The sequence below is a fragment of the Anolis carolinensis genome, unplaced genomic scaffold (assembly GCF_035594765.1).
Source record: "Anolis carolinensis isolate JA03-04 unplaced genomic scaffold, rAnoCar3.1.pri scaffold_33, whole genome shotgun sequence".
Classification (NCBI taxonomy): Eukaryota; Metazoa; Chordata; class Lepidosauria; order Squamata; family Dactyloidae; genus Anolis; species Anolis carolinensis.
Window position 1 is genome coordinate 253,246 of NW_026943842.1, and position 19,734 is coordinate 272,979.

Below are 19,734 nucleotides of genomic sequence, written 5' to 3' on the forward strand. Positions count from 1 at the left end.
TCTTCCTTTCCCCTTCCTTCCTTCCCTCCCTCCATCAGTCCTTCCTTTCCCCCTTTCTTTTCCTCCCCTTTCTTTTTCCCTTCCTTCCTTCACCGCCCTTTCTTTCCCCTTCCCTTCCTTACTTCCTTCCCCCTTTCTCTCCCTCCATTCTTCCTTTTCCTCCCTTACTTCTTTCCCTTCCTCCATCCTTTCTCTCTCCCTTTCCTTACCTCTTTCCTCTCTTCTTCCTTCCCCTTTCTCTCCCTTGATTCTTCCTTCTCTTCGACCCTTCTTTCCCTCCCTCCCTCAATCCTTCCTCTCTCTCTCCTTCCTTCTTTCCTCCCTTTCTCTCCCCGTCTCCCTCTATGGCAGGGGGTGCAGTCCATGCAGGGACCTTGGGAAGCCAGATGCAACCTGCAGGCCTTAGTTTGCAGACCCCTGTTCTATTGGAACACCCCTGAAATCATCATGACTTTCGGAAGCTGACCAAACAGCAGCTCTATTGGAGTGAGGTACAGCTGGGACAATCCTAGTCCGGATGCGTGGATGGGAAACACCACAGATTACACGGCACAAGCAAAGAAGGGAGGCCTGGCCAGGGGCGTCTATCCACATGCAAAAGTTTGGGAGCTCTTTCTACACTGATAGGGCTTTGCCTACAAACATCTTTGCACGTTCCACCTTCGAGAGCTTCATTACCTTTTTGAGTGGGTCCTCCCATTCAAAACCAGGGTGAATGCTGTAGTTTTAGACGACTTTTTGTTTACCGGGACCATTTGGCACAAGTCTTATCTGCTGTTTTTGTAAATCAAGTTCCTTATGGGCAATTCTTTTTCAAAACACCCTCCAGGTGTTTTGGACTTCAACTCCCAAAAATCAGTGCTTCTTGGTATCCAAATAGACTATTTTCCTTAGTACAAGGTGGCTGACATACTAGGCCTTGTTGATGCTTTTCGTTATCATAAGGAAGTCAAACTTTGCGAGTTGGTCACCTAAAACGTTGCATGTGGATAGTTGCCTCTGGTTGGGCAGGTGAATTGTGTAAACATTGTGCAGCAACTATTTGCCGGGCCCAGAAACGTCCGTGAGATAAGTAGGAACTCTGTGACCTAAAATACGACATTGCGAGATCCTTGTTGTTCTTGGCACACATTGTCCATGGCGGCACTTACACATACGTTTACACACTGATGTGAAATGCACAATGAACATTGGATTGCTCAACAGTGCAACTCACTAACCGGTGGCTGAAACTCCATTACTGTGCACTTATGCGCAATCTCTTTGGTGTAAGAAATAGGTGTCTGAGGCTCCAGTTAAAGGAGGAAAGGGAATTGCAGGGTTGTTGTATGTTTTCTGGGCTGTATGGCCATGTTCCAGAAGTATTCTCTCCTGACGTTTCGCCCACATCTATGGCAGGCATCCTCAGAGGTTGTGAGGTATCTGAAACATGGCCATACAGCCTGGAAAACACAACAATCCATGAAAGCCTTTGACAACGGAAAGGGAATTGTTTATGTGATAATGCAACTTCTATTATCCACAGCCAATGGATGAAGAACAATGAGAGTTGGAGTTTTGCAACACCTGGAAAATTGTATGGTTGCAGCACTATTTTCTGTAGGGAAATTTCAGTTGAAGCAGGAGTGGGGATTGTGTCTGTGGTTGTACTGCGGCTCCCATTATTAACAACCCCTGAAAGATTGCATAATTGCAGCACTATTTTCTGCAAGGAAACTCCAGCTGGAAAGAGGAGTGAGCGGGTGAAGAATTTTGGGTGTGATAACATCTAAAAGAAAGGCATGATTGCAGCACTATTTGCAGCAGAGAAACTCCAGTTGAAGCAGGAGTGGGAATTGTGTATGTGTCTGTACTACAACTCCCATTCTAGGGCATTTTCCCTCCGCCGTGGTGCTCCTTTCCTGGCGTCCCTATGGATCACCTGCCAAGCGAAGCTGCTCCAAGGCTTTATTTCTAAACGGAAGGTCCCATGGTCCCCAAGCGCCGTCTCAGAAGTTGTCCCGCTTCTTGCGCACCACCTTGGGCTTGATGTTCATGCGCCGCCAGACGTTGGCCGTGGAGCGGTCCTGCTTCGTGACGCCGCTGAAGTCGAAGGACTTCAAGTTGGGCAAAGTGGAGACCACGTAACTCCTGCGGAGGAAGATAAAGTCAGCAGAAGGATGCAGCAGCTCAATACGAGTCTCAAGTCTAGATCAGGCATGGGCAAACTTGGGCCCTCCTTCCAGGTGTTTTGGACTCCAACTCCCACCATTCCTAAGTGGCAGAGGGGGGAAAGGAAAGGGCCTGAGGCTGTTAGGAATGGTGGGAGTTGGAATCCAAAACACCTGAAAGGAGGGCCCAAGTTTGCCCATGCCTGTGTCGCACCTCAGAATAGTTCACCTTGCTATAGACATCCAGTCACACACAGGAGAAAGTCTTTTGTAGTTTTATTGAGCAAAAGCAGATATAAATCAAAGCAGGCAGTAATAAGGTTTTCAAGATTGTAGTAAAAGAGTCAATAGAAATCAATATTTCATAAGCCATAGGAATCCACAAGTCCATAAGCCAAAACAGTAAACAATAGATCCCAAAGAACAAAGGCCCAAAGGTTTCAAAGATCCAAGAACAGGGAACTTCTCTTAGGCATGAAGCAGGAACATCCACTCCGATGAAGCGAGAATTTGCTTTGACAAAAATCTATCTCAAAACACACACTTTTAAAAGCAACCCAGAAATGCAGTTCTCTTTCCTGTGGAGGCCTCTCTCTTCCCTGCCAATCTTACACTCCTACGAGGCTGAACTCCCTTCCATAACAACCTGTCCGCCCTAGATAATGCTGGCACCCCTTCAAGGTCCTCGTTATCTTGCACCTGAACCGGGGCTGAAGACACCGGGGCTTGAGACATCTCTTGCTCATTAATTCCCATGGGAATGTCATCCTGGCTGTTATCTATGGCCAGCTGGGTCAACAGTTCATTCTGCTCAAGCTGCATTTCTCAAGCCTCTGAATCAGCCTGTATCATTCCCATTTCCATGCCATCATCCTGAAATTCATCCTGCATCCCATCATCTGGCTCCTGTATCTGAAACCCAGAATCCCCTTCTTCATCCTCACTCTGGCTATGCTGTGGCTGAGTCACGACAGCCTGCTACAGCATCTCTTTCTGTCTAGTGGAAATGGGGTTGGACTGGATGGCCTTTGAGGGACCCTGATTCCTCTGTGTGCCCCATCCGTTGTTACCTGTATCCCTTCTCCTCCTCGATGGGGTTGCCGTGGAGGGTGAGACTCCGCAGGTGGGGTAGGACGGCCAGTTTGTCCACTTCGGAGAGGCTTTGGATGCTGTTCCCATGGAGGTTGAGGTTGTGGAGGTTGTAGTAGGTGGTCAGCACCTGTGAGACAACAGGGAGACCCATTAAGGGTTTTCATTGTAGGAAGAACAAAGGGTCTCCCCACTGAGATGAAGTGGGCATCTATATATGCATGTGTGCGTATTTTATATATATACACACACACGGATGGGGCATTCACTTTTAAGGGGCACATAGGTGATATAAGTGAAGTATTGGAAAAGCACCTACTTCACAATATCACAATGATACATACATTGCTAAATATGTGTGTGTGTGTGAGAAATGTAATGTGCATAATTATGACCGATTTAACAACAAAACCACTGGGCCAAATGACACCAAATTTGGCCAAAATACTCATCACTTTTCAAGGAGTGACCTTGCAGCTTCAAAGCCTGGCTGCTTCATACCTAGGGGATTCCATTGCTGGCTAACTTGAATACCATTGAGTAGCCTTGCAGCTTCAAAGCCTGGATGTTTCATACCTATAGGTGTGTTTATGTATGGACAGGGGCCCATAGGTGGTATAATAATAATTATTAATATTATTATTTATTTGTACCCTGCCCTATCTCCCCAAGGGGACTCAGGGCGGTTTCCAACAAAAGTAACAAAATGGCAAATATTCAGTGCCGGAAACAATGATAATCCGAATCAAAACAGTGGATAAAACCATCTCAAAATAAACTCATAAAATAAATAAAAATAATACGTAATTTAAGTTAAATAGACATAATATAATTAACTAGTATATTTCGCTAAGCTCAGTCATCAGCGATAAACATGAGCCGGCGAGAAAATTAAGAGAAGTCTCCACTATCTATCTATCTATATATGCAATGTGTGTTTTCCCATGGAGTAAACAACAAAACCACCGAACCAAATCACACCAAATTTGGCCACAAAAGCCATAGTCATCCAATAAAAAAACCTAGAAAAATAAAGTCCAAATAACAGAAAAACCCCAATTGCTTACCAACTTGAATACCGCTGAACAGCCTTGCAACTTCAAAGCTAGGCTGCTTCCTAACCAGAGGGATCCTAACCACCAGACTACACCACAGCAATGCGTGGCCGGGCACAACTAATAATAATAATAATAATAATTTTTTTTTAAATCTGAAAACAAAAACAAAAGTCCCCACTAAAGCCCAGAAGGAACAGAGTGGAAAGTTGAGCATCAGCAGCAAAGTCCGCAGTCCCAATCCAAGCTGAGCCCAGTTTCAGTACTAAGTTGATGGTCAAAGCAAGTTGGTAAAATTTCGCAGTATTGTTGTCCTTAAGCTATCAGTGACTATAAGGGATGTATTGGAAAACTACTGGCTTTACAAGCTGCATAATGATACATCCCTAGATTCAAAGCAATGATGGATGGGCCCCTGTGCTTGACAGGGCGACAGTTGTTGGCAACCTGGCCGCACCGGGTCGATGTTGGACAGGTCGTTGAAGGAGAGGTCGATCCAGTAGATGTCCTCTGGATACTCCAGCAGCTTCCCAAGAATCTCTGGGAAGTCGGTCAGTTCGTTGAGGGTGTTGTTGTTGAGCCAGACGGCTTGGGTCAGCAGCCGCCCGGACTCCGACTGCTTGATGGTCTTCAGGCCCGGCCGGGGCTCCTCCGTCAGCAGGTCTGCGGGGCAAAAGCGGGGGGCATTCAATATCAATATTATATGTATATACCAGTGATGGCCAACCTATGACACGCGTGTCAGCACTGACACGCCTAGCCATTTTTGATGACACGCTGCTGCATGCAGATTGATTGGATGACTATGTCTTTTGTGGCCAAATTTGGTGTGATTTGGTCCAGTGGTTTTGTTGTTTACTCCATGGGAATTATGCACATTACATTTATCTATCTATCTATCTATCTATCTATCTATCTATCTATCTATCTATATATATATATCTATATATATAAAAGAGTGATGGCATCACGGCGACCCACAAAACAACAAAACTACAGGCCCCCCAACCTCGAAATTGGACGACACAACCCATCATCCACGCCTCTAGGTTGATACAACAAAAAGAAAAGAAAAATAAAGTCCTAATTAGAGAGAGAGAGGAATAATTGCTTTTATCCAATTGCTGCCAGTTAGAAGGCTAAGCTCCTCCTACTTGGTCTCCTAGCAACCCAATAAAAAATAATAAAAAACACTAAAAAAAAATAAAAACACTAAAAAATTAATACAATAAAATACTATAATAACAGAAAATAACTAAAAATATTACAAGAAAATAATAAAATATAATAAATAAAAAGATAACTTATAATAAAATTAATAAAAAATACAAATAACGTCAAATAAAAATTACACAACAATTTTTAACCAATACCACCACCACTTTGCCACAGCAACGCGTGGCCGGGCACAGCTAGTATATATTTGTAGTATATTATCATGTCATTATTATTATTATTATTATTATATTATTCATTATTCATGACTACATTGAAACTAGAATAGAGAGAAATCAGCGTGGAAACTGCAAGAGGTACCGTAGATTGTTGTACATGGAAATAATGGTAGTAAATAGTTTTTGATTTATTGAATACAGTTATATATTACAATTATATATTTTTGTTATTTAAACTATACATATTGTGAAATTATGTATAGTTTTTCTCGAAGTGACACATCACCCAAGTCATGCTAGGTTTTTTTTAGTGAATTTTGACACACCAAGCGCAAAAGGTTGCCCGTCATATAATATATTATTAGTGATTCCAACAGATAGCTATCCATCTGTGGTATCAAACTGAATTAGTGCTACGCCTTCAGGATGTGTCTACGCTGCAGAATTAATCCAGTTTGACACCACTTTAACCGTCAAGGTCCAGAATGGTGGGTGTTGTGACTATCGTGAGACACTGGCACTAAAAGGCCTCGCGAAACGACAACTCTTAAGATTCAACAGCATCGAGCCAAGTGGTGTCAAACTGCATTAAATTCCGCAGTGCGGATGGGAATCCGGGAATCCTACCTTGCATGAAGCTGATGCCGCGGAAGGAGTAGTCCAGCGGGGGAGCCTGGAGCGAGGCCTTACTGTAATGCCACCGTGTGCACATCTTTCCAACTGTGCTGCCAAAATCATGAAAGTCATAGAATCACAGAGTTGGACGAGACCCCCAAAGGCCATCCAGTCCAACCCCAAATGGCCTCCATGCAGGAGAAACCCAATCAAAGCACCTCCAACAGGTGGCCATACCTGGACCAAGCATGGGCAAACTTTGGTGGTCCAGGTGTTTTGGACACCAACTCCCACCATTCCTAACAGCCTCAGGCCCTTTCCTTTTCCCCCTCAGCCGCTCCACTGAAGTCTGATGCAAACTGCTAACAAAAAGGAGTCCAGCGACTGAACATGCTCAGTACAATCACAAGACTACAACTTAAGCGGCTGAGGGGGAAAAGGAAAGGGCCTGAGGCTGTTAGGAATGGTGGGTGTTGGAGTCCAAAACACCTGGACCACCAAAGTTTGCCCATGCCTGTACCTCTTTAGCGTGGGAGGAGTTGTAATTTGATTATACTGAGCACGTTCAGACACAGGACTCCCTTTTGTTAGCATAAACATAAACATCATCATCATCATAATGCTTGACTCCACTCGAACTGCCATGGCTCAAAGTCCATATATCCTATGGTGTGTTATTATTGTTATTATTATTATACTTATACCCCACTTTTTCTATCCAAAAGAAGAGAGCCAAGGCGGCTAACCACACCAGAAACAATACAAGGAATGGGCCCAAGCAACTCTACAGACCTTCAAAGGAAAGGCTGGGTAAACACAGCGACCCACCTGGGATAAGACAAGGCAGAGTTCGCCTGGAGAAGAGAGAAATTTAAAAAATTTAAAATTTTACTTGCATATACACTCTTATCTATCTACTAGTGTTGTGCTTTTGTATGGAATCGCTGTTTGTTTCATTTCGTATTTGGTTCCCGCTAACGACAATGGGCCGCCTATACAACACAAATTTTCATCCAGCTAATGAAAATCACGAAAATGTTCGTGCCATGAGGCTCATCCCCAACTCGGTTTTTGTGCTAGAGGGGTGAAAATCACCACACACGGAGGGCATTTCGACCCCTTTTAGCCCACCAACTTTTAAAAGGTTTGGGTCTTCCCCAGAGTACTATTGTTATTAATATTATTATTATTATTAACACTGTTAGTACACATCAGCTGTCATGGGAAGGCACTTCTCTCCGAGACTCAGCTTAGGGTTCCAGAGTAGGCATCGTTTATATATTATTTATATGTATATTATTATTATTATTATTGAGACCCATTGTCACATATCAGATGTCATGGGGAGGCACTCCTCTCCCAGGCTCAGGTTAGGGTCCCAGAGTAGGTATCGTTACATATATATATATATATATATATAAAATCACCCATCGGCACGCAGAATCAGCTTAGGGTCCCAGAGTAGGTATCGATATTATGATACCTACTCGATATATATATATATATATATATATACACACACACACACACCCATTGGCACGCATCAGATGTTATGGGAAAGCACTCCTCTCCCAGACTCGGCTTAGGGTTCCAGAGTAGCTATCATTATATTATTATTATTATTATTATTATTATTATTATTATTATTATTATTATTATTATTATTATTGAGACCCATTGGCACACATCAGATGTCATGGGGAGGCACTCCTCTCCCAGATTCAGCTTAGGGTCTCTGAGTAGCTATTGTTATAATAATAATAATAATAATAATAATAATAATAATAATAATAATAAAACTTTATTTATACCCCGCCACCATCTCCCCAGTGGGGACTCGGGGCGGCTTACATGGGGCCATGCCCAGAGCAAAACAATATAACAAGTATGAATACAACATAATATAGAGCAATAAACGATACAGTAAATAATAATATACAATATACACTATAACGCAAATCACAAAAAACAGTAAAAACAGGGCCGGCCGCATGAATACAGAGATTAAAACTCGGGTGAGAAAGATAAGGGAATGGAGACCACAGGGAGCAGGGACATACGAATATATTATTATTATTATTATTATTATTATTATTATTATTATTATTATTGAGACCCATTGGCACACATCAGATGTCATGGGGAGGCACTCCTCTCCCAGACTCAGCTTAGGGTTCCAGAGTAGCTATATTATTATTATTATTATTATTATTATTATTATTATTATTATTATTGAGACCCATTGGCACACATCAGATGTCATGGGGAGACACTCCTCTCCCAGACTCAGCTTAGGGTTCCAGAGTAGCTATCGTTATTAATATGTATATTAATATTATTATTAACACCCATTGGCTCACATCAGATGTAATGGGGAGGCACTCCTCTCCCAGACTCAGCTTAGTGTCCCAGAGTAGCTATTGTTATTAATATATATATAAATATTATTGAGACCCATTGGCACAGATCAGATGTCATGGGGAGTCACTCCTCTCCCAGACTCAGCTTAGTGTCCCAGAGTAGCTATTGTTATTAATATATATATAAATATTACTAGCTGTGCCCGGCCACACGTTGCTGTGGCGAAGTATGGTGGTATGGGAAATAAAGTATTGAGGAATTGGTGGTAGTTAAGGTAAAGGGTCCCCTGGGCTGAGTGGGTTGCTAGGAGACCAAGTGAGAGGAGCTTAGCCTTCTAACTGGCAGCAATTGGATAAAAGCAATTATTCCTCTCTCTCAAATTAGGACTTTATTTTTCTTTTCTTTTTGTTGTATCAACCTAGAGGCATGGATGAGGGGTTGTGTTGTCAATTTTCGAGGTTGTGGGGTGTTTACTTTCGTTGTTTTGTCCACTGCCGTGATGCCATCACTCTTTTATATATATAGATTGAGACCCATTGGCACACATCAGATGTAATGGGGAGGCACTTCTCTCCCAGACTCAGCTTAGGGTCCCAGAATAACTATAGTTATTTATATTAATATTATTATTAACACCCATTGGCGCATATCAGCTGTAATGGGAAAGCAGCCCTTTGTCAGGACCTGCAAACAAAAACGAAAAGGAAAAGCAGGCATGATGACTGTGCGGATTTAATTTTTGTTTCACCTCTCATTTCCTACGAAAATGTCCTCATTCTTTTTCTGTAGACAAACGGTCGAAACGAAATGATAGCACGAAGGAAATGAAGGAAAAAAATTGGAGCACATCTCTACTATCTACATACTGTTCTCTTGTGGTGGCATCTGAGTGCTGCATGCATACAAACCTAGAGGTCAATCCTTTCTAACTATATGCTGCCCTCTGGTGGATGTATCTAAGCATTGCACATATACATAACTAGTGCCAATCCTTTCTATCTATACGCCGCCCTCTTGTGGACGCATCTAAGCACTGCATACATACAAACCTAGAGGCTAATCCTTTCTATCTATACGCCACCCTCTTGTGGATGCATCTAAGCACTGCATACATATAAACCTACAGGCTAATCCTTTCTATCTATACGCCGCCCTCTTGTGGATGCATCTAAGCACTGCATACATATAAACCTAGAGGCTGATCCTTTCTATCTATACGCCGCCCTCTTGTGGATGCATCTAAGCACTGCATACATATAAACCTACAGGCTAATCCTTTCTATCTATACGCCGCCCTCTTGTGGATGCATCTAAGCACTGCATACATATAAACCTAGAGGCTAATCCTTTCTATCTATACGCCGCCCTCTTGTGGATGCATCTAAGCACTGCATACATATAAACCTACAGGCTAATCCTTTCTATCTATACGCCGCCCTCTTGTGGATGCATCTAAGCACTGCATACATATAAACCTAGAGGCTGATCCTTTCTATCTATATGTCGCCCCCTTGTGGATGCATCTAAGCACTGCATACATATAAACCTAGAGGCTGATCCTTTCTATCTATATGTCGCCCCCTTGTGGATGCATCTAAGCACTGCATACATACAAACCTAGAGGCTAATCCTTTCTATCTATACGCTGCCCTCTTGTGGATGCATCTAAGCACTGCATACATATAAACCTAGAGGCTGATCCTTTCTATCTATATGTCGCCCCCTTGTGGATGCATCTAAGCACTGCATACATACAAACCTAGAGGCTAATCCTTTCTATCTATACGCCGTCCTCTTGTCGATGCATCTAAGCACTGCATACATATAATCCTAGAGGCTGATCCTTTCTATCTATATGTCGCCCCCTTGTGGATGCATCTAAGCACTGCATACATATAAACCTAGAGGCTGATCCTTTCTATCTATATGTTGCTCTCTTGTGGATGCATCTAAGCACTGCATACATATAAACCTAGAGGCTAATCCTTTCTATCTATACGCTGCCCTCTTGTGGATGCATCTGAGCATTGCATACATACAATCCTTGAGGCTGATCCTTTCTATCTATACGCTGCCCTCTTGTGGATGCATCTGAGCATTGCATATATACAATCCTTGAGGCTGATCCTTTCTATCTATACACCACCCCCTTGTGGATACATCTGAGCATTGCATAAATACAAACCCAGAGGCTAATCCTTTCTATCTATACACCACCTTCTTGTGGATGCATCTGAGCATTGCATACATACAAACCTAGAGGCTAATCCTTTCTATCTATACACCACCTTCTTGTGGATGCATCTGAGCATTGCATACATACAAACCTAGAGGCTAATCCTTTCTATCTATACACCACCTTCTTGTGGATGCATCTGAGCATTGCATACATACAAACCTAGAGGATAATCCTTTCTATCTATACACCACCTTCTTGTGGATGCATCTGAGCATTGCATACATACAAACCTAATGGCCGATCCTTTCTATCCATACGCTGCCCTCTTGTGGGTGCATCTGAGCATTGCATACATACAATCCTAGAGGCCAGCAGCTAATCCTTTCTATCTATATATTGTTATTTTATACTTTTAGGGTTCTCTCTCCCCGAAACAGGGTGGCTTTTGCAATTGAAATCCCAGTTATTTTAACTGGGATAATATAAAACCCGTGTACTGTGTTTGGTCCTGATCCATCACGCCATTTGGGAGCCTTTGTGGTTGGTACAAATGGACAAATCCAATTGACAAACATACATACATACACTGTGATAGTCCAAAAAAGTAACTTTCTGTGCAGGTGGCTATATGCTAGAAGCCTGAACCCTATTTCCTGGAATTGACCATGACAGGGGATTCTGGGAGTTGTAGTCCATAAAAAGTAACTTCCCTAAATTCTGATTTATTTATTTTTTTAAAAAAAGGGAATATTGGGCTTTTCTTACTCCCACTCTTTCCCTTTAAATGTCTTTTATGTGGATTGATTCGCCTCAGATAGGAAAAGTTACTTTTTTCCCCCCCCCAGACTCACCATCTCTGCCTGTGCTGCCTGAAGCCCAGGACACTGCAGGGGCGGGGCGTTGCCACGGCAACAGAAACACACCGTGGGGCGGGGCCAAAGAGGGTGATGGCTCTGCGCGAGCCAATAAGGATCGGCGGTACCAGGGAGGCCACGCCCCCTTCGCGCCCACAGGGCTAAGCCACGCCCCTCTCCGGACTAGGAGGAAGCTACGCCTCTTTGGCGTCCGAGTGCAAAGCCACGCCCCCCTGCTTAGGAAGCCACGCCTACTTATAAGCATCTCAGAGCAAAGCTAAGCCTCCTACATAGGAAGCCACGCCTCCTTAGCGAGCCACGCCAAAGCCACGCCAAAGCCACGCCTCCTTAGCGTGTCAGAGCGAAGCCACGCCCCTCCATAGGAAGACACACCTCCTTAGCGTCCCAGTGCAAAAGCCTCGCCTCCTCAGCGGATCAGGGCCAAGCCACACCTCCTACGCAGAAGGCACGCCCCCTAATTGGGCCAAGCCACGCCCCCATCGGAAGCGCAGTCTCCATAGGAAGCCACTCCGCCTCGTGCGGTTCTTCCGGCAGTGGCGCAAGGGACGCCGGGAGACGTAGTTCCTCCTTCAGCTCCGCCACCGGATGCGCTTATTGTCGTCGCGGTGAGGCCGAAGCAGGCGCCATCTTGGCCGTCACAAGCGCCGCGAGAGGAGGAGAAGGAGAAAGAAGAGGCAGCCAATCCGGAGGGGAGGCGCTTGACCCGCGAAGGGGTCCGGCTAGGCCTCGAGGCGGAGGGGGAGGAGAAGCGTCTCTCGAGGTACGTGGCGGACGGGGAGAGGGGGGAGATGGATGAAGTGTTTACCTCAGGAACTCGGCCTGACGTGTTTACCTCAGGGAGGCAGCTGGGAAATGGCGCCAGAGGAAGAAAGACCTCAGGAGAGCGGCTGAAGAAGACGTCCCTCAGGATGACACGTTTACCCGAGGAAGGAAGCCGACCATTTAAGACATTTGCGACCATTTACAACCTGAAACATTTACCTCGGGAAGGCAGCTGACAGTTTACTTCAGGGTGGCACGTTGATTCAGTATGAAATATTTACCTCAGGAGAGCGGCTGAAGTTTTACCTCGATCTGAAACATGTACCTCAGGGTGGCACATTTACCTCAGAAAGGAAGATGGCACATTACTTCAGTCCGAAATTGTTCTATTCTGAGGCAAATATGTCAGACTGAGGTAAATGTGTCATTCTCAGGTAAATTGCTGGATTCCTTTCTGAGGTAAATATGCCACCCTGAGATATATTTTACCTCAGGAGAGTGTTTGAAGACTTACCTCAGGACGGCACATTTACTTCAGGAAGGAAGCCAGCGATTCACCGCTGGATGGGACATTTAGCTCAGGAGAGCAGGTGAACATTTACATCAGGATGGGATATTTACTCAGGAAAGAAGCCAGCAATTTACCTCAGGATGGCACATTTATCTCAGGAGGGCAGGTGAACATTTACCTCAGGATGGCACATTTACTTCAATCTGAAACATTTACCTCAGGATGGGACATTTACACAGGAAAGAAGCCGGCAGTTTACCTCAGGATTGCACATTTACCTCAGGAAGGAACCTGACAATTTACCTCAGGATGGCACCTTTGTCTCAGTCTGAAATATTTACCTCAGGAAAGCAGCTGAAGGGTTACCTCAGTCTGAAATACTTCTCAGGAAAGAAGCCAACGATTTACCTCAGGATGATATATTTACCTCAGTCTGAAATATTTACCTCACGCTGGCACATTTACCTCAGGAAGGAAGCCTACAATATACCTCAGCATGGCACATTTACCTCAGGAGAACGGCTGAAGATTTACCTCAGGATGGCACATTTACTTCAGGCTGAAATTGTTCTATTCTGAGGCAAATATGTCAGACTGAGGTAAATGTCATGCTGAGGTAAACTGTTGGCTTCCTTCCTGAGGTAAATGTGCCACCCTGAGGTAAATTTTAGCTTGCCTTAGGATGGCACATTTACCTCAGGATGGAAGCCAGCGATTTACCTCAGGAAAGCACATTTACCTCAGAATGGCACATTTGTATCAGGAGAGCAGGCGAAATTTTACCTCAGGATGGCACATTTACTCAGGAAAGAAACTGACAGTTTAATAATAATAAAACTTAATGTTTAACCCACCCTCTCTCAGTTTACCTCAGGATGGCACATTTACCTCAGTCTGAAATATTTACCTTAGGAGGGTTGGCCAAAAACTGCTCTGAGTCAAAATCTACCTTAGGAAGGCGGCTGAAAGTTTAGCTCAGGATGAAACACTTACCTCTGTTCAGAAGATTCCATCTCACCTTTTGTCTCTGTGATAATTGGATTTTGGAAAAATTCACTTGTTGGGGAAACAAGGATTGGAGAAAGAACCCATTTCCCCCATGATAATGAGTGAATTTCCCTTCCTAGGGGGTAGTTTTCTCTCACTTCCTGTTGTCTCAGCCCTATTCTTAACTAGGAGTCATTTATAAGTTGGATGTTTGTAACTTAGGGACTACCTGTTAATGGCTGGATGACTAGGGCTCCAACGTGATATATAGAAGACAGATTTCCATGTTTAAAAGGTCCCATATTTCCCAGTGGGCAGAAGTGCACAGGTCTTGTTTTGCATTCTGAAATACAGTACAAGTCATGTAGCCCACAAAAGTTGTCATTAATGAAAGAAGGAAAAGGGGAGGGGGGTACTCGCATTGTATCCAAGGGAGGTATATCTCTTAAATAAATACATGTTTTCTAGATTTTTAATTTCTTGACCATGTAATATAAATTGAAATGCTCACACTGTTAGATAGTCGACTGTGCATCTGCAATGAGGGACTACAATTCATTCACAGACCTTTCTTGATTCACAGTGCTGTTCTCCATAGGACACCTTATATTTCTATCCAATCTGTAAAGTGTCTTCTATAGAATGTATACTAAGTCCTTCAAACCTTATGTGCCCATATATCAATCCTGTGGTCTGTGGCTGTGTTCTACCTCCATTTCTAGTCTTGCGACACATTTGCAGTCTAAATTATAAGTCTTAGCTGTATATTTTAAATGGGGGGGGGGGTGGTAAACGGTATCCCTCTAGATCAGGGTTTATCAACCAGGTTCTCTGAAAATTCTCAGATCTTTGAGAGGTTGCTAAGGCTTCTCCAAGCATTCTAGATAGAATGTTTTACTGTGAGATGTGACAATTATTTTCTCCAGAGGGAAAAAAGTCTACTCTAGATGTTATTAGACTGCAACTCTTATTGTCAGCCTAAGCTATGGATTCATAGGAGTTGTAGTTCAGCAACATCCAGAGAGCCTCAGTTTGCTAGTCCTTCCTGCATAGCAAATACTAGGAAAGCTGCCTGTCACATGTCTGCATTTTTTGCTGTGTTGGTGGAATACTGTGTCCTTTATTAATGTGTCCATACCCAGCCAGTTACTTCTTCAATGAATATTTGTTCATTGGTCATATACAGTGTGCAAGATGTACACAATCTGTACTAGTGGTTCCCCATCCAAGCCAGGTTGGAAGCCACCTTGCATCAAGGCACTAGGAGGTCATAAATCTTCTGTATGAACCAATCTATAAGTAAATAAAGCAAGAGTTTTCCCAAGCCGCTTCCCTGGTGCATCCCACTTTCCTTGTGCTGCTGCTGCTGCTGCTGTCCATCGCCTCTCCTGATTTTAGCTGAGTGAAGAAATAGCGTAGAACAGGGGTTCTCAAAGTATGCTCAACAGAGTTCTTGGTGCTCCACGAAGTATACTGTGGGGCTCCATGGTTCCACAGTTCCCTCCCCCTCCAAGCTTTCCTTCCTCTTTCCTGCTCCTCCCCCCGCCACCCTTGCCCCCCCCCCCAAGCCTTTTTTTCTTTCCTTTACAAAGTCTGGGTGGCCATCTGTTCGGGATGCTTTGGGCCTTTCCTGCATGGCAGAAGGGGGTTGGACGGGATGGCCCTTGGGGTTGCTCTTATTATTGTTGTTATTACAAAGTCTGAGTGGCCATCTGTTGGGAATGCTTTGATGGTGCTTTTCCTGCATGATAATATATAAACATTTCTTGGGGCTCCAGAAAAACTTTTGATTCAAAAAGGGCTCTGAGGCTGAAAAAGTTTGAGAACCCCTGGTGTAGAAGATGGAAGGAAATACTAACCATAACGTTTTGTTTCCATAATGCCCTTCTACTTCCAATTTCACAACATTTCTCTGCTCTGTATTATTTTAAATTTAAAAGACTGTTTGTTTGTAAAAACAGGCAGTGAATCATAGCTCATTGGTTGTGTTTCAGAAAAGGACATCTCAGATAACTGCCATTTGGTCACCCCTACTTTAAGCCTAGCACTGTACAGCTGTGGGAATTGAGCAAGTTAGCATGTAGTTAATAGTGTGGCTTTTTTTTCCAATGTGTCATGAAATGGAAAGTATGTCAAGATTCTAAAGTGGTTTTAATAAAAATTCTAGTTTCTTGTAAAGGAAGGTTTTTTATTCCTCGAATACAATGTTAAGTGGCAGCAGACTCTGTATGGAACATGAATGAAAATAATGGGCTTGCTCTCCATTACTTTGATGTACTGACAGGTGGAATACAAATGACAAAGGTGGAAAGTGTAGAAAGGAGCTGTTAAGGAAATGGAGGCATTTGGCAGCCGAAGAGGGATGTGGTGGTTTACAGAAAGCACCTTCACAGTGGGGCTTGAGGCAAAGTTTAAGAACTTAAGAAGGGGCAGTGGATGTAAACGGCAAAAGGCAGGATGCAGTGGTTGATTAGTCAGTGGGTGATGATTTCAAAGAGAGAGCAGGATAGTTGTTGAAAGACTTCTCGGTGTTACCAGCAACATTCCTCAAAAGGGAATGATTGTGTTTCTCTGCCTTGTATACATTGAAGCAGTGGTTGCTCAGTCCATTACTGGAAGGAGTCCAAGCCTTAAAAATTCCATGTTATGCTGGAGACCTTTTGGCTCTCTTCCTCAACCACTCTTTCAGCATTCTATCCTGGCTTGCATTTGGAAATTGGATCCCTTCCCCTGGCCAGTGATGGAAACCCATTTGGTGACTTTGGGCAAGGCATACACTCTCAGCTTCAAAGACAAAGCCCTCTCTAAACATAGTCTGGCAAGAAAAACCCTGTGATAAGTTCACATTAAAGTCGCTGCAAGTTGCCGATAATATGAAGGCACAACAGCAAATCAAACTGTAAACCGATTTGAAAATAAATAGGCATAAATCATACCTTCCTCGGGTTGGAAGAGACTCCAAGGGCCAATTTGAAAATAAAGGTAAAGGTTTTCCCCTGACATGTCCAACTCTGAGGATTGATGCTCATCTCCATTTCTAAGCCGAAGAGCCAGCGTTGTCCATAGACACCTCCAAGTTCATGTGGCCGGCATGACCGCATGGAGCGCTGTTACCTTTTTGCCGGAGTGGTACCTATTGATCTACTCACATTTTTATATTTTCAAACTGCTAGGTTAGCAGAAGCTGGGATTAACAGTGGAAGCTCACCCCCCTCCGCAGATTTGAACTGCTGATCTTTCGGTCACCAAGTTCAGCAGCTCAGTTGTTTAACCTGCTGAACCACCGGCATAAACGCACACAGGCATAAATACACAGGCATAAATCATAGAATCCTTGAGTTGGAAGAGACTCCAAAGGCCATCCAGTGTAACCCCCTGCTATGCAAAAGCACTCCAGCAAGATAAACACCCGGCCTATATATAAATAGATTACAACGTTATTTTAGGCATCATGATGATCATTTTGTCTCAAATAGACACTATTTATGATTGGAAGTGGTCACACGTGAAGAGCAAGGTCATCCTTTGTGTCAGTGCCCTAAGAATTCAAGAATGGTTTCTGGCTGAATCAGGCAGTCCAGCTGGTAAGTCCAGTTGTGTTGGGTGTGCTATGAATAAGTACCTTGAGCACCCATGACACACTGGCTATTGCTGATACTTTTTAGCATCTTCTGACATCAGCTAGAGTTGTGACTGAGTGTCAGGGAGACCTCCCTTTTAATACAAGTGTAATTATTTTTCTGGGTGCTCCTTCAATGTAGCAACAACAGATTTCAGCAAATTTATCCCTACTGCAGTTTTTGAAGGCTGTATGTGATGTTGGACTTACTTCGTGCAAAATTTGCATGTGATTAGTTTATGCAAAACTGGCATTTTCTGTGAAGAAAATGAGATTTCAAGAGATATATTTTAATTCCTCTGCATCAAATGTTTTTTTCCTGCACTGAAAAAGTTGTTTACTAGACAAATCAACCAAGTGTGAATTTTATACAGAATAAATCCCAAATTATAGATTTTCCATTTAGGAAACAAACTGCACAGACTGTGTAGTTAAGGCATTAACAGGAATGGTATGTATCTAAGAGTATATTTCTAGCAATGTAGAACTCCAAACTAGGCCTATGCAGTGGCTTCTGTTGAATTTTGTCTTGCACCACAGGCTTAGGTCTTGTGAACAAGTTGAATTACATTTTACAAGTGGTGATCTGGATTTAGTTCAGAAAGTAGCTTGCTGCCTCTGGAGAGCATTTAGACATTGTGGACCAAGACAAGGAAAATTTACAGCCAGAAAGTTCAAAGAAGTTGAAGTTGGCTTTTTTTGTGACCTAGTTATTTCCTTCCTGGTAAATGAACTGGCTGATCTCTCAGGTATGAGTCACAGTGACTACACAGAAGAACTGGTTGCTTACTTGGAGTAAGCAAGGGTATGTGAGCATTGCCATATGTGAACTTACACAGTTCTCTTACTATCCTCTTGCTTTTCTTTCTTGCAAACTCAGGATGGCCAAGTCTTCCTCAATTGAGCCACTCTGGCACTTACTGAAATTGCGAACGGTAGCTATTTATTAAGAAGAAGCTGTGGGAAAAACAGTATGGCTGCGTATTTTGGTTGCTCTGAATGCACTTTGATCCCTTTCTCTCCCCCCCCCCCCCAAAAAAAAAACATACCTGTTTTATTTCTGGATAATGACACTATGTCAGGGCAATTGCTTTTCTCTGCCAATATTGGAGAAACACCTCATTTTCTAATGTTTTTGGTTGTGAACAACATCAGGTGGAACAGATAAACCGTAGCCATTTGAAATTCGATGAGATAGCATGTAGGCTGGCGCAGTATCTACAGAGGATCCTGTCTGTCTCTGGTCATGAAACCCATATACTACCACAGAGGATTGGCTAGCAGGGTTTTTGCTTCTGCAAGAGACACATGGAATCAAAAACAAATTCTTCTTGATGAGTCTGTTTTCTAAAAAGGCCAAAAGTATCTGTTGCTGGGTGATAGTAATTAAAGACATTTACAGAACACCAGTGTTACAACCTATAAAACCTATTTTCTTAAGTATAGCGTGGATTTGTTTCCTCATGCTTTCATTGTGGAACCAGAAATAACCTCCTCAATTTTCCTTTTAAACATCTCCTTCCCTGGTAGAATATATTTACAGTATATAAACACTTTCTTAGTGTTTCATATGTTACTATGACCTGTCAGCAGCATGCTGGATTACAAGAATCCCACTGCACATACCACTGCAAAGTCAGGAAGACTACCCGTCACGTCTGTGGCACTGAGATTATAAACTGCAGCCAATCTTCCACAGTGTGGGTTTGGCTTTTGCAGTTTGATTATTCACAGATGTGATTACATTGTTCTCTCTTCATTCTCTGGTGTGATTCCATGGTCAGCTCCAAGAAGAAGCTGATCATAGAGGCATACTGGCGGACCTAGAAATTCATAGATAAATGTTCTCTCAGTTCAAATAGAAAAGCTGTTCTTTATTCATGGTTTTCCACTTTCACTGGGGTACTGTGCCTCTAACCTCAGCAAATGTGACGGTCTGGTTGTAATTCCCATGAGCACTGAAATGTTTTTGTCACACTTTAGAGTACCTTAGATGCTTCACCTCTTTCATAAAGTTGTGTGCCTTAACACTTTGTTCTTTGTTCTTTTCTTTTTTTAATTGGCTGAGGGGAACTGTAATACAGTTCATGAGTGAGAGTAAGGAGTAGGTATCTTCTCTGTATTTAATGTCTATCCT

At 43.2% G+C, this 19,734-nt stretch overlaps 2 protein-coding genes across 10 annotated transcripts in view; one reads left to right on the forward strand and one right to left on the reverse strand.

Moving 5' to 3' along the window:
* Window positions 1-1,930: 1,930 nt before the first annotated feature.
* lrrc51 (leucine rich repeat containing 51) lies at window positions 1,931-12,224 on the reverse strand. Of its 9 annotated transcripts, none has more exons than XM_062966822.1 (6): window positions 12,091-12,224; window positions 7,132-7,157; window positions 6,316-6,408; window positions 4,752-4,957; window positions 3,221-3,369; window positions 1,931-2,130 (listed from the first exon to the last, which is right to left on the reverse strand). In XM_062966822.1, the coding sequence occupies exons 3-6, from the start codon at window positions 6,398-6,400 to the stop codon at window positions 1,989-1,991; spliced, it is 582 nt and encodes a 193-aa protein (XP_062822892.1). In that variant the 5' UTR covers window positions 6,401-6,408; window positions 7,132-7,157; window positions 12,091-12,224; the 3' UTR covers window positions 1,931-1,988. The 9 variants fall into 9 exon arrangements, with proteins under 9 accessions (XP_062822892.1, XP_008121212.1, XP_008121210.1 ...); XM_008123005.3 differs by lacking the exon at window positions 12,091-12,224 and adding an exon at window positions 11,695-11,747 and having other exon boundaries at window positions 7,096-7,157; XM_008123003.3 differs by lacking the exon at window positions 12,091-12,224 and adding an exon at window positions 11,695-11,744.
* Window positions 12,222-19,734, forward strand: part of LOC134294930 (nuclear mitotic apparatus protein 1-like) — a gene marked incomplete at its 3' end in the record, with an annotated part of 39,840 nt that continues 32,327 nt past the window's right edge. Inside the window, 1 exon segment of the mRNA XM_062966826.1 lies at window positions 12,222-12,478.